The sequence below is a fragment of the Amphiprion ocellaris genome, chromosome 8, assembly GCF_022539595.1.
Source record: "Amphiprion ocellaris isolate individual 3 ecotype Okinawa chromosome 8, ASM2253959v1, whole genome shotgun sequence".
Classification (NCBI taxonomy): Eukaryota; Metazoa; Chordata; class Actinopteri; family Pomacentridae; genus Amphiprion; species Amphiprion ocellaris.
Genome location: NC_072773.1, coordinates 28646593 through 28660616, shown reverse-complemented (window position 1 = coordinate 28660616; position 14024 = coordinate 28646593). Strand labels below are relative to the sequence as shown.

Below are 14024 nucleotides of genomic sequence, written 5' to 3'. Positions count from 1 at the left end.
CTGCAAAATGCTGCTAGAGGCTGTTTTTACCTGAAAGTGTGATGAAAGCTGAAACAACTGTCAAATAACCACTTTTTCCCCTACAAAGGTGTTGTCCTTTTTCAAAATCAGCCTACAAAATATTCATCTTAATTGGGGATGTAACCTTTATACAAAAATGTTATTGTTCTGTGCTAATTAGGAACCATTCATGTATTCAGTGCCCTTTATAATTTTTAGTCCTTGCCAATCAGACAGCTTAAGTCTGAGTGCAGTAGAATTACAGAACAGCATAAAATTTTCAAGTGTTGACAACACCAGTCTTAGACGTGGCAAAATAGAGAGACCACACACTGACCTAAAAGGAAAACTAAATTCAAAGTCAAAAATGAAATGTGTATTTCTCTCCTCCTTCTTCTTAAAACTTGTGAAAAGATGAGCAACAAGCCAGAAAACCCTAACATGGGAACAGGTAAATCTGTTATTCAAGCCTCTGTAAGGTAACAGAATTCTTAAAAAACCTGCAGTCCATACATGTGAACTGTAACGTAGTTGACTGTTCTCCTGTTAGGACTTTAACTAAACAGATATTGCTTCTAAACAGTCATAACAAATGATACTGAGACATATATTCAAGAAGTTGGAATTATTATATTGTTAATATTCAGGATTTGAAAAGATTACAGATGAGATAAATATGACAAAAACATCAATGGCATTTTGTTTTGTAGGACTCAGCTTTTAAAGCCTAGTTGTCTGGATTTTTTGAAATTGTATAGAGTTGCAGAAGCGTAAATAAAACATTTATTGAATGTTCTATCATAGTAAAGTATGTCCTTTAAATATGAACAGTTTTGCTGAATAAACTCTTAAATTCTATAGTACCAATGAAACCTAGATTACTGATATGTGCTCTGTTTGGACCAGTGCCTTGATATACAGTACACTGTGCATGTGCATATTTCAACAAGTGTTTAATGTATTTTTGAGCAATATATATATATATATATATATATATATATATATATATATATATATATATATATATATATATATATATATATATATATATTATAAGAGGCACTTGAGGCAGCATAAGCAACTTTGATTTGATAGTGAGAAAGCAAAAGGGAGACTAGCTGGGTTGCATTTAATCATTTAGCTCGTAGGACAATCGGCAGCAGTCTTCCTGGGCTCAAGCTTCAGCTTGATTGGGTTCTTGGGTGTTGTAAATCCATCATTTCCCAGCTCCATTGGAATCTAAGAAATCACAGAAAAAAATGCACCACAAATGAAACCCACAAACGCTTAAATTCAATGTCACTTAATTATCTATAAAAATCTTTTACTACTTTTAGACCACAAATACTGATAATGTCTTCTCACGTCTGTCTCCTTGCATGTGACAAAGCTGAAGTTCTGAAGGATTTCCACTAAGGCCAACTTCATCATCAACTGTGCAAATCGCATCCCAATACAGTTCCTTGGTCCAGCTCCAAAGGGTAGGAAGGCATAAGGATCTATGTTGTCCTTATTCTCTTTGCTGAACCTGAAAAAAAGATAAAAACAAATATCTTAAGTTGTATAACCCAAGGACAAAATCTCACCTTAAACTGCAGTTAATTCAGTGAGGTACCTTTCAGGTTTGAAGGCCTCAGGCTCAGGCCACAGTGAAGGGTCACGATGGAGAGTGTAAACTGGTATCATAATGGTGGTTCCTTTAGGTACAGTCACACCGTTTACCTCAACAGATGTCTTTGACACTCTCTCTAATCGAGTAGCAATGGGGTACAGCCTCATTGATTCATTCACCACCATGTCCAGGTATTCCATCTGCATCAGGCCATCGTAGTTTGGCCGAACCTGGTTGGGAGAAAAGTGTAATGTTAGCTGGTAGCTTAGGACCAGTTGCTGATAAAGCATGACTCACAGTAGGAAAAATAATCAAGGAACCTTTTCGGGGAAGGTTTCATCAATCTCCTTTTGCAGTGTCTTTTGGATGTGAGGGTTGGTTGCCAGATTGTAGGCCACGAAGCTGAGTGTGCTGCTACTGGTTTCATAACCAGCAAAGATAAATATCATGGCCTGAGCAAGAATCTCCTGATCGGTCAGTCCTGCAACACAAATGCATACAAATGTTACTATCGTGATAAGAGTTATGAAAAGGTGGTTTGGAAGGGCTCAACAAAAATTATCTTGGGACAAAATCCAGTAAAAGAGGTGAAATTAATCTTTTTTTTTTTTTTTTTTTTGCTTTAAGGTTCACAATATCATCCTATATAATATCTTACTGGATGATAATAGCACATAATGGGTTGTCACTGGTGGATTTTAGAATCGGAAAATGGGTAACTTTACTGGGAACATTTGTAAGTTCTCTTAAACCATTATTCAAAATCAGTTTCTAGATAGAAACTATGCTTTTCTAAACAACACGACATTAAGGAGCATCAAAAACACAGCCAATCAATGTCAGAAGCTCGCTATAGTGTACTTGTTTGGTATAACATTTGCCTAAACTGATTCTCTTACGTTTAACCTCCACTTAAAATACTGTTGTCCCTGTAAAGCCATTAAACGGCGACATAAAGTATGTAAGAGGACATTTAAAGGCTGTCTTCCCACTTCCTTGCAAACATCTATTTTTGTATGTCAGTTATTGATAGAAAACATGTTATACACACTGTGAAGTGTCTGTTGCTGTGCTTGACTGCACTGACTGTAGATAAACGACTTGGCTACAGAAAAAAAATATGAACATTAATTTCTTTATCTGGTTTCTTTCTCAAACCTTTCATGGAGCTTTCATCTTCTTGTTTGATCTCTGCGACTTGAGAATCCACCATCAGCTGCATGAAGTCCACTCGGTTCTACAACAGAAATGATCAAGAAATAACATTATGAACACAAAATACAAACTGGCCAACATCAAATCTATTGTAAAATCACTGAATTACCTTGTGGTCATTCTTATTCCGGTCCGATTTGATCGTCTTGAGAAAGCTGTAGAAGAATTTCAATACTTCACTGGGGAAGAATGACACGTCCATCTTCTCCAAAAGTGGCAGCAAGAATGGAAACAGAACTGAGATGAATAATAAACAGTTAATTCAGCACTCAAGTGGACAGGATGGGCATTGTGGTTACAGTGTGACATTTGACTTACCCACAAGCACTAACAAAGGATTCAGCATGTTAAACTTGACCATTCTTTTGATGTTTGCTACAAAAGGATCAGTGGGGTGGTTGATAGAATCAATGTCCACGCTGAAGGCAGTGCTGGTTACAACATCCATGCTGTACGGTCCAAAGACTCTGCAAAAAAGACAAACATGGAATTCCAATCAACTATTAACAAGGTATAAGAATATGAACAAGAAAAGCGCAAAACCTTAAAGTAGTGTATACAGTGCCATGAAAAATTACATTTTAATATTTTATTAAATATTAGACAGAGATAAGCCACAAAACACAAAATTATTTTTTAAAACTGAAACCAGCTGCCAAATAATAATAACTTTATTTATATAGCACTTTCAAATCAAAGTGCTTTACAGAGCAAGCAACAGATAAAATGCAATAAAATTATAACGGATAAAAACAATGGCTAAGAAGACACAAATAATGATAAAACTGAGAAGAACAATATCTAAGAGCACAGTACCTCACAAATCATATACAGCAGAGAACAAGTGGGTCTTTAGCTTTGCTTTGAACACCTCTACTGAGCAAGCTTGCCTAATGTCAGACGGAAGAGCATTCCATAAAGACAGTGCACGGCAGTAAAAAGCTCGCGCACCGACTGTCTTTTTAACTCTAGGGACAGTCAGCAGACCCGTCCCCTGGGAGCGCAAGGACCTTCCTGGTTCATATGAGATTACCAGCTCCTTTAAATATGATGACCCAATGTCATTCACAGCTTCATATGTTAAAAGAAGTATCTTAAAATCAGCTCTAACGTGAGCTGGGAGCCAATGGAGTGAGACTAACACTGGTGAGATGAATTTGGTCATTTGGTAGAATGGTAACTACAGAGTTACTTTTTTACACAGGGCAAGATGGACTGACAGCATTTTTCCTTCAAAAAATAAAATCATTATTTAAAACCTGGATTTTGTGTTTTCTTGGGTTCTTTCTATCTTATATTAAAATTAGTTTGATGATCTGAAACACTTACTTAGGTGACAAATATGCAAAAATGTAAGATTTCTGTATGGGGACAAATACTTTTTCACGTCACAGTACTTTTAAAATTTAGTGAACAGCACAAAAGAACTCACTCTTTAACTTCTACGACTGCATCCGCCTCTGCTTTCTTCTCCAGATTCTTGATCAGATTGCTTGAGTGCTTCAACATTATTGCGTACATCTGCCCACAAATAAAGCCAAAAAAAAAAAAAAAATCATTAAATAGTCACCACCTGTTGTAGTGTGAATTGGTGAATACTGGGCCATAATTACAAATTATTGAATGAAAAATTCTGCTGTGTGTTTTTTAACCTCTTTCAGTCGACCACTGGTGAATGACGGAGAGAGCACACTGCGAATCCTCTTCCATTCCTCATCTTCTACCACTGATACAGCGTCACGCAACGGTCCATTTAGACCAAAATCCTAAACCACCCACAACCCCCCAACACACACAGATGTTTCTATTGTGTTCTCCAGCTAGTGGTGAGGTATTTACTTGCAAAACTGCCTCTACAGTGCGTTTCCTTACCCGTCTGTTGGTGAAGACAGAGTAACACTCTTTAACCAGGATCGTCTTGATCATAGCTGTGTCCATTATAGCCAATAAAGGCTGTCTGCCATCGTACAACCTTGAAATGTAACAGCAGATATTTCAGGGACTCAGGTACATCCTGGAACATTACATAAGAAGTGTATGGTATTATATGATATGGTAAGGTTTGATAGATCAGACACTGACCCCCACATCTTCCCATACTTCTCAAAGCATTTTGTGTCAAAATTGTGGATGCCCTGAGGAATAAAATGAGAAATTAGTTACAAAGGCATGTCAATTATCCAAACCATTATCAGATTGTCAGCATGGATCACTGCCTGTAGCAATCTGGCAAATGTGCCTCACCTGTCGGTATTCCAGAAAAGTCCCAATGAAAGGTAAAGGTCTGGGTCCCTTGATGCCTATTTTCTTGAAAAAGCCATAGGGAGCATACCCATATCTGTGAATTAAAATAATAAATAATAATAATAAAAATCTGAGACCAGTGTCACATGTTAGTATAAAAGTCATTTAGTCAGCATTTCTTTTCTTCACTTAAAATCCTACAGTCTTCTTTCTGTTGTCTTTGTGTAGATTTTTATTCTTTTCTATTTTTTTTAACTATAAATACAAATTTTAAAAAAGGAAAACTTTGACCTGAATTACTTTTAATTTTTGTATTATTTTGGTCCATGTTTGCACTTATCATAACTGTCACACAACTCTAGTTTTTACTAATAAATCTACCATGACATTGTCCAATATACCGTGGGTCATTCCATCTTAAATCATCAAATTTTAAGAACAATTTCCACTCGACCATCTCTGACTTGTCAGAGATGTTTACAACATAAAATACAGATAAAAAGATAGGTTGCTAGCTGGAGATATTTGTCAAAATTAAGCTTAATATATCGAATGCGTTCCAAAATATTTTTTCTGTGATATTGGACAAGTAGATCAAAGAGTCAAATCAACTCTGATTATGGGTGAGTTGAAATAGAGAAGAATAAATTTAGACATTATTTAGCCATCTTTGAGCACACATTAACAAAAAAAATTACAATGCAGCAGTCAACTAGTGATATTTTCTGAATCATAAGCAGTTGCATGTCACTAAAATACAAAGCAAAACATAGACTACTGATAATTCAAAACTTTGTTACAAAAATGAAATGTGTTTTCTTTTAAATTCCACAACTGACTGAACAGGTATGACAAGATGTACCAGAAAAACTAATCTAATCCAAGTAGAACAGAATTCTGGAGTTTCACAATGGTTCCCCAAATATAACTGAGGAAATAATTTTTGAAATCAGGCATGTAACATCCTCATTTGATACACCACATATCCAGCTGAATGCATGGACCTGAGTAAGTTCAGATAGGTTGTTGTGTATCTTTTGGGACTCAGTACAACCATGCAGATTCTGAATTGATGACATGATGAGAAATAATGTTTCAGGCTTTTATCCTTAATAGTTCCTGAAACACTATCCAAACATGGCCTCAAATTTCAATATGCAGAAGAAATGCACCGAAGTCACATCTAAGGCATGAAGTTGTATATATTCATCAACTATGGACGCTGCATCTTGCAAATCTCAGAACACAAACGTGTTTTTAGAGATCTCTCGCTTGTGAGTGAAATATATAGCTGTTTTTGGATATATAAAAGATATATCTTGGTAAGTACTTGATTTATTAATCTCAAATTTCACAGATACTATTTTAAATATCCATAATTTATGATAAAAAAGAAAAAACTAATCAAACTAATCAGAGACAGCAATAACTTGTTTAATTTGTGTGAACACACTGTAAACCAAGAGTAGATTGTCCTGGCATTTATTGTGTGTTATTTGACGAGATCTTTTTTGAATGTGTTAATATCATACTTATCTGAGATTTATCTGTTTACTATTAAAGAGTAGCAGTAAACAGTCGTCTAAACATTCCATCCTCGATAAATAAACAGAAGACAATACTGCAACAATACAACTATCTTGTAGGTAATTGGATAATTTATGAGACATATTTTACAGCCTTCACATTAGTTTCTCTCACTGAATGTCCACGTTATTTGTTATAAGTCAGTATGTGCTTCACTATCCTTAGAATGACTCAGCAGAAATGATCAAAACGTCGACAGCCAATCGTTGGAGTACACGGCAGCTTGTGAATAGATTTGTATGCAAAGGGCGTATTTCTCCATATTGTTATTGTCAATTCAAATCAGTTTTTTTACTATCAAGTGCTGAGTCTCTGTAGGCTTGAAAGATGGCTATTTAAAGGTAGCAGTTTTGTTTTTACAGAGAAAGCTGCTGTCTTCAGCCACTTTATGCAACAATAAAATCCTCAAACCATAAACCAGTTCTGCAGGAAAAGCACCTTTTCAGCAGGTTGGTTGGTTGCTTTTCCATTGGTGTATTTGTTTTAGCAACCTGGGCAGTGGTTCCTGTGGACAGTATTGATTGATTTGACACCTGTTTACATATTTTCATGAAGGAAAGTTGAAGTTGAAAGAGAGCAGGAGACCTTAGTCACAGCACACATTTTGACTTGTCATAGCAGAATCAACTGGTGTCATTAATCAGTCCCAGTAGATCTTTCAGTGAACATGCAGACACAGAACCAGAAACTGTATAAACTGGTTCACCTTGATGACACGCAGCCGTTGTTAGTGGTACCAGTTATACCTGTGTTTGAGCTCTATGTCAAAATCTAAGCGGTGAAAAGGACTTACAGAAACTAATATTGCTTTTGTATTAATAGCTGCGCCTTGAACCATTACAAAGGTGTGTCTTGGAAAGGGTTCTTAAAAGTTGGATTGTTTTAAACATCTCTGCACTCAGGTCAATTTAATCATAGTGGCTGATTAAAGCCCTTGATTCACATTTTCTTTGGCATTCTATTTATAATCCTTATCAGTCCTACATGCAGTCTGATATGTTGCTACCAGAATGATCTTCAGCCTGACTACAGGAGTAAGAAGAAGCAAAACATCTGTCTGTATGGGCAACGGCTTACAGTTCACTTTACCAAAGCTACTCTAACACTTTCCAAGCCAAGATGCAAGCATGTGCAAACAGATCTGGCATTTTAAAGTAAAAACACTTAACCAGTAGTACTCTATAGCCTTAAATTGCCAAACGAATGCTTAAAGATTCATCCATGTATTTTAAACTGATTTCACATAAACAAATTCAGACACACTACAGGCACTAAAAAGCCCCTGTGTGTCCTTGTTTTTTCATTCATGTTCTGACTGCGTGGGGTTGTGAAGACACACCGACATTCCCCCTTATCTTTCGCTAATGTTGCTGTACCTGTTGGGGTGTGACAGTGGAACTTTGTCAGCTCAGGCATTCTTTACTTATCGCCCCTAAACATCAAGTATTTGATGCTTCGGGGAGATAACTAAAGAACATCCACATACAGTTAACATACGAGAGCACAAAGACAAGCTTTTGTTCCATGACCTGGCTGGATACACTGCAACTTTCTGACCAGTGAGGAACTACTGGCACTGAGATCAGATATTTTTCCACAAATCTCCAGGTTTCTCCTATTCTCTCCTCTGGGTTTAGTCTGCACTATCCCTCCTTTTCTACGCTCCTCTTTTACCCTCTTTGGCTCCTTTACAAACACAACCACACCCCTAACAAATGACCTGAGTTAAACCCCACTGCTCAGCTGGGTTCATGTTTAGGACTACAGCTTGCTCATGTTTCCTGAGGCCACAGAATGTCACATTTCAACTCTAGAAGTGGAATTAACAGAAGAACTTCTCTAAGTAAACAGACATTGTATAGTTTGTATATGGGTTTCTAGTTTATCGTATTACATTTAGCTTTGAAACCTCATCTGTGCCCTTGCACATTAATATTACTACTACTACTAATAATAATGTGAATACCAACAAATACATGGTTAAAAAAGTTGTCTATTTAGGGGTGGATTAGATTCCTTTAACATTATTTATTGGGTAGGCTAAATGTTGACAGGGTTAGTTTCTAGGCAATTGTTTATGAATCGCATTGAAACTTCAAAATAGGGAACAAAAGCTTGAAAACACACGCACAAACACACATGACTAACTTCTCTACTGACTGATCGCTTTGTTATTTTGCAAGACAACGAGCCATTTCCCAGGACGCAGCAGGTCTGGATGCAACTTTGGAATCCACCTTCGGGCCCAAACGCAATCTTTAAAACACCCCAGAGCTACAGACGGTAACAAGTCCATACTCACATGGCAACAAGAGTGAAGAAAATGACTATTAAAGTCCAAGTCTCGATGGAAAAGTCGGGAAAGTAGCCCATCTTCTCTGCCTGCGCCGCGGTCCCGACTACTGCTGATCAGTCCGATGTCGAAAGTAGCCACAAACCTGCGGACGGAGGCGGTTCCACGTTCTTGAAAAGTCCACACGTTACGCAACAACTTATCTCGATCATTAGTCTACGCCTGTTCAGCTTAGACCACATGCGGGCCCGCTTTTGTGCGTGTGTGTTAGCGACCATCCGTCCTGCTAAATCACCTTTTCTTCCGATCATTTTCTGGGAATGATTTAAACGGTCCTGCCACCATAATATCCTTGAAGGTGATACCATTCTTCCTTTTCATCAGGAGCTAATGCATATTTAATCGCCCATCATCATCATCAGTCAAATGTTCTCAAAGGCAACAGATTAAAATTAGTACACATCCTATTATATTATATTATACTATATTACTTGCAACTCCCCTTTAAAGCACCCCCAGAGTAAAAGACCCATTTTACCTAAATCAGTCAAAGCAAGGGATGGGAATGAGCCACTGTGGAATAAAGTTGGGGTTAAGTTTAGGTATTCCAGTAATTGGGGTGAAGTGCCTATAAAAAGTATTAATCCCATTGGAGTTTTACCCTCTTTATTGCTTTTTAACATTGAATCTTGGTCAGTATAATTTGGCTTTTTTCTCTCTCTCGCTCTCTCTCTCTCTCTCTCTCTCTCTCTCAAGAATTTACAAAAAAGACTTTTTACTGTCAAAGTGAACAGATTTATACAAAGTGAGGTCAATTGAAAAATATTTAAGAGCTATTTACCATCTTCGAGTCAGTTTATAGTAGATACACCTTTGGCTGAAATTACATCATTGACCCCGTGAGGACATTATAATTTCACCTCATTCTTCTTTGCAAAACTGCTCAAGTTGTGTCATGTTGCATAACCGGTGGCTTCTCTTCTTTGCATTGTGTTAATTCAGGGGATACATAGATCTTTTTTGGAGGCGATCTTCGTTTATTACAGCCCTTTACAGTCGATAAAAAAAGCAAAGAAAATCTTCCGTCACACAAGACTTGTACTCCTTGTTGTGGCATTTTAAGATTGAACAAATGATAAAATTAGACAAACAGGATGTGTGAATCAAATTTCAGAGCTAACAAAGATAAGATTGGAAGACCTAACTTCTCAGCTGAAGTTATGAATACACTGAATAATCCTGTGGGAAGCGGCAACCCAACAGAAGCTCATGGAGCCCATATGAGGCAATGAGACCGGAAGTGCATGTCCTCTCTTCGTCTGCACTCATGAGTTGACCCGAGGTCACGCTGAGCCAAGCAGAAATAATGCAAACCTAGCAGAAATAAAAAAGAGGTGGTCTAACTTATGACATGATTACTTTATATGCGTCCTGATTGGATCTTAAGACGACGGGTTGTGGCCTTCCAGAACAGAAGAGGAGTGTTTAGGAGAAGGTATATAAGATGACGTAACGCTTTGTGTAGTCAGTTAAAATCTCGAATTTTGCTCATGTTTGTTTGTACAGCCTCTGAATTGAATAAACATTATTTGCATCAGACTCTGAAGACTGCTTGAAGACTCTTTCTTGAAAACTTTTGAAGACTCATATTCAGAATTGATTTTTGACTGTATGTTTGACAAAGCTGCCTAATCATCACAACATTCTCTCTCTCAGAACATAAACAAAAAAGCGCTATGCAGGGTGTAAGATATTCAATGCATGTACAGCAGATGTACAGTACAAGACAGAACTCATACCTTTACAGTCGATAAAAAAGTCACACAAAATCTTCCGTCGCACAAGACTTGTACTCGTACAGAAATTAAATAATGCATAACCATATTGGAATAGGAAAATGACTTACAAGTACAGTTATACTACATTAAAACACACAAATTGCAATAGCACAATCCCTCTTACCTCTCTCTCAGAACACATAAACAAAAGGGAAGTGGTAAGGCAGGAAAAACTCATTTATAGGACGGGTAGTTAGCCAAAAGTGTACGTAGGGGTACAGGGGCCCCCAAGAAAAGATTCCACACAACAACTGAGAGCCAGACCAAATTTTGTGTAACTGTAACAATAAAAGAACAATAAAATAAAAATATATATAGAATATTATATATCATTAATACTAATAATAATATATATATATATATATATATATATATATATATATATATATATATATATATATATATATATATATATATATATATATATATATATATATATATATATATATACATATATATATATATATATATATATATATATATATTTAACCCACAATCACTGCTGCACTACTAACCCTCGAAAAGGGCTGTTCATGTGCAATTTTGTGCAACTGTAACATACAGTTGCACAAAATTGCACATGAACAACACTTTTCAAGTCCAGCCACAAATTCTCAGTTGGACTGAGGTCTGGGTTCTGACTTGACATATCGTTGATTGAAAACCATTTCAGTGTAGCTTTGATCGTACGCTTCAGGCTATTGGAAGAAAAATTCTTCTCCTAAGTCACAGTTGTTTAGCAGACTATATCAGATCATCCTCCAGGATTTCCTATACTTTGCTGCATTCATTTAACCTCTGCCTTTTACAAGCCTTCCTGGGTCTGCTGTTGAAATGCATTCCCACATCATGATACCGCCACTACCATGCTTCACGGTAGGGGCGGTGTGTTTGTGATAATGTTTAGTGTTTTCTAGTCTGATGGTCTAAAAAGCTCAATTTTGTCCTCATCAAATACAATAATCATCTCCCAGTTGACTCCACAGTCTCCAACATGACTTCTGGCAAACTCTAGCCAAGAGTTAAAATGAATTTATTGTTTATATGCATATCTCAACAGAATCATAGGTGTCTTGGTGGCCTCCCTCACTAGTCTCTTTCTTGCACGATTAATCAATTTTGAGGATTGTCTGCTGTTTCTTAATAACAGATTTAAATGTACTTAAGTGGAATTCAGTGACTTGTAAGTTTTCTTGCATCTATCCTCCATTTTTTTCTGACTTTGACCTTTTATCCACCTGCCTAGCCCTGTGAGCAATCTTTTGTCTTAACCACGTGTCTGTGTGTCTCTGCTCACATAATTCCAGTTTCACAATCAGGTGTTACATAACACTATGCTTTGGTTTTCTATCCTGAAAAATAGGGCTGAAGTCAAAAGATAAATACGACTGACCTTTAGTCAACACATCATACCGCAATTGCTGCTTTGAGTTTGTGACGTATTCTGTAAACACATGCAATAACAGTTAAAAGAGAAACCCTTTGTGGGAAAGTTACACGACTTCAACTAGCAAGATTGTTTAATTTGGCATTTATCTAACATCGTTATTTAAAACAAACTAAAGTTATCTGCAGTACAGAAACCTTGATGTGATAATGTAATATGATACTGGACACAAGGACACACTAATATGTCCTTGTGTCCAGTATCAAAAGGACATACTAAAGGAAAAAAAAAGTAAAATAAATATTTTTCCTCTTTTTTAAAAAAGTAAATCATAGTCACCTGCCTTGTCACAGTTCAAGAAGTTCAAAGTAATATTAATGACCTTTAATATAAATCTGTATTGTATCTAGATAGCAAAATTGCATGTAAGCAAGCTCTAAATAAACAATGGAATTGCACTTCTGCTGATTTACAAGTGACAGTAAAAGTCAAGCATTACAAGTATCAGCCCTATCATTGAGCCCCAGCAGTATTACATAAATATGTGAGTGACAGCAGGAGCAGCTGAACAAAGTTTGATCTGATTAGCTGTATACACTGAAAAAATCACGACAGACAAATCTAACTTTAGTAAAAACATCAGCAGCAGTTAAGAAAGCCCACAAATATAGAGAGAAGTGTCCTATCTGCCTGGTTTTGCACAGTGAAGCAGACTTCAAATGATATTTTCAACCATCAGCTGTGTGTAACACAGTGAGCAGTCTGTGACCATAATTGGCAACTTTCTGGCCAGAGCCATAGCATTAAGTATACAGAGCAGCAACAACATTCCCTCACAGGTCGGCTGTACGAATTGTTTACATACACAGATCCATTATATCTGTTTTCACATTGTACTTCATTACCCTGCACAATCAGCCTTTATCTGAACTGGAAGCAAAAAGGTTCAGAAAAAGAGAGCTTTTCTATTTGGACGTGTCTACATCTATAATCGTGTCCCTTATTTATATAGTTTCTTGTCAACTGCATAGTCCATCTTTGGACTTTTCTTTCACCTGATTACATAAATAAATAAAATAAAAATGGAAGGGAAAAATAAACTCCTATCAAGAAGTCACAAAGACACAGGTCCACCTGTCAGCAGAGTCGGTAGAAAAAATATTCCATTGTGATGTGGGGAGGCTGCCTTTGGCTGTGGCAGGGTCAGCAGAGAGTAAACAGAGTTGTTTTTCTCATTTCTTCTCTTGTATTTCTGTGATCCCATGTGAATGTATCAGTGTCAACATGCTGTGTGTGTGCGTAGGTGCCCGCAATTTTGCAAATGTCTGCCTGCAGCACTACACATCGAGTTGGCTATAGTGTCATGTCTCTCTGTTTGACTCAGATCAATTGTCTAAAGATTAGTTTGAAGCAGTAGTGAGAGAAGGTCATGAGGGACACATGAGATATTGAGGAAGGCGTGTAAGAAATGGAGGGAAAAGCTGATGGTGTGGTTTGAACACAATTGAGAAATATATCAGATCGATTGTTGGTTAACATAAAAACATTGCAAAGCCAGCAGTTTGGACTTTAAACCAGTGGGTTTTTAAAAAATGTTTTTCTTGACATTGACTTTAGGTAAAGGATGTAATCATTATGTGGTGGTTGCACAGTTCCTGCTATTCTGAGGAGAGGGGGAATTAAGAGGTGTATAATAGCATCTGGATGGCCAGTGTGTCCTCCAGATGTTGTCTGGGAAATAGTAATTGACCTGCTAATGAAGTCTGGGCTCCTCCTGTCAGCTCTGAACCTTAGAGACAGTCTGTGACATTGGAGGGGACACCTGCCTGTCTGACCAGATGACGGCAA

The 14024-nt window shown here is 37.0% G+C and overlaps 1 protein-coding gene across 1 annotated transcript; it reads right to left on the bottom strand.

The window, feature by feature from the left end:
• Positions 1-610: 610 nt before the first annotated feature.
• Positions 611-9119, bottom strand: LOC111574386 (cytochrome P450 3A27-like). The gene is made up of 13 exons (XM_023278940.3): positions 8961-9119; positions 5072-5165; positions 4910-4962; positions 4700-4799; positions 4480-4593; positions 4260-4348; positions 3146-3294; positions 2937-3064; positions 2771-2849; positions 1933-2093; positions 1616-1842; positions 1366-1528; positions 611-1239 (listed from the first exon to the last, which is right to left on the bottom strand). The coding sequence occupies exons 1-13, from the start codon at positions 9029-9031 to the stop codon at positions 1138-1140; spliced, it is 1530 nt and encodes a 509-aa protein (XP_023134708.2). The 5' UTR covers positions 9032-9119; the 3' UTR covers positions 611-1137.
• Between the last annotated feature and the right edge of the window lie 4905 nt (positions 9120-14024).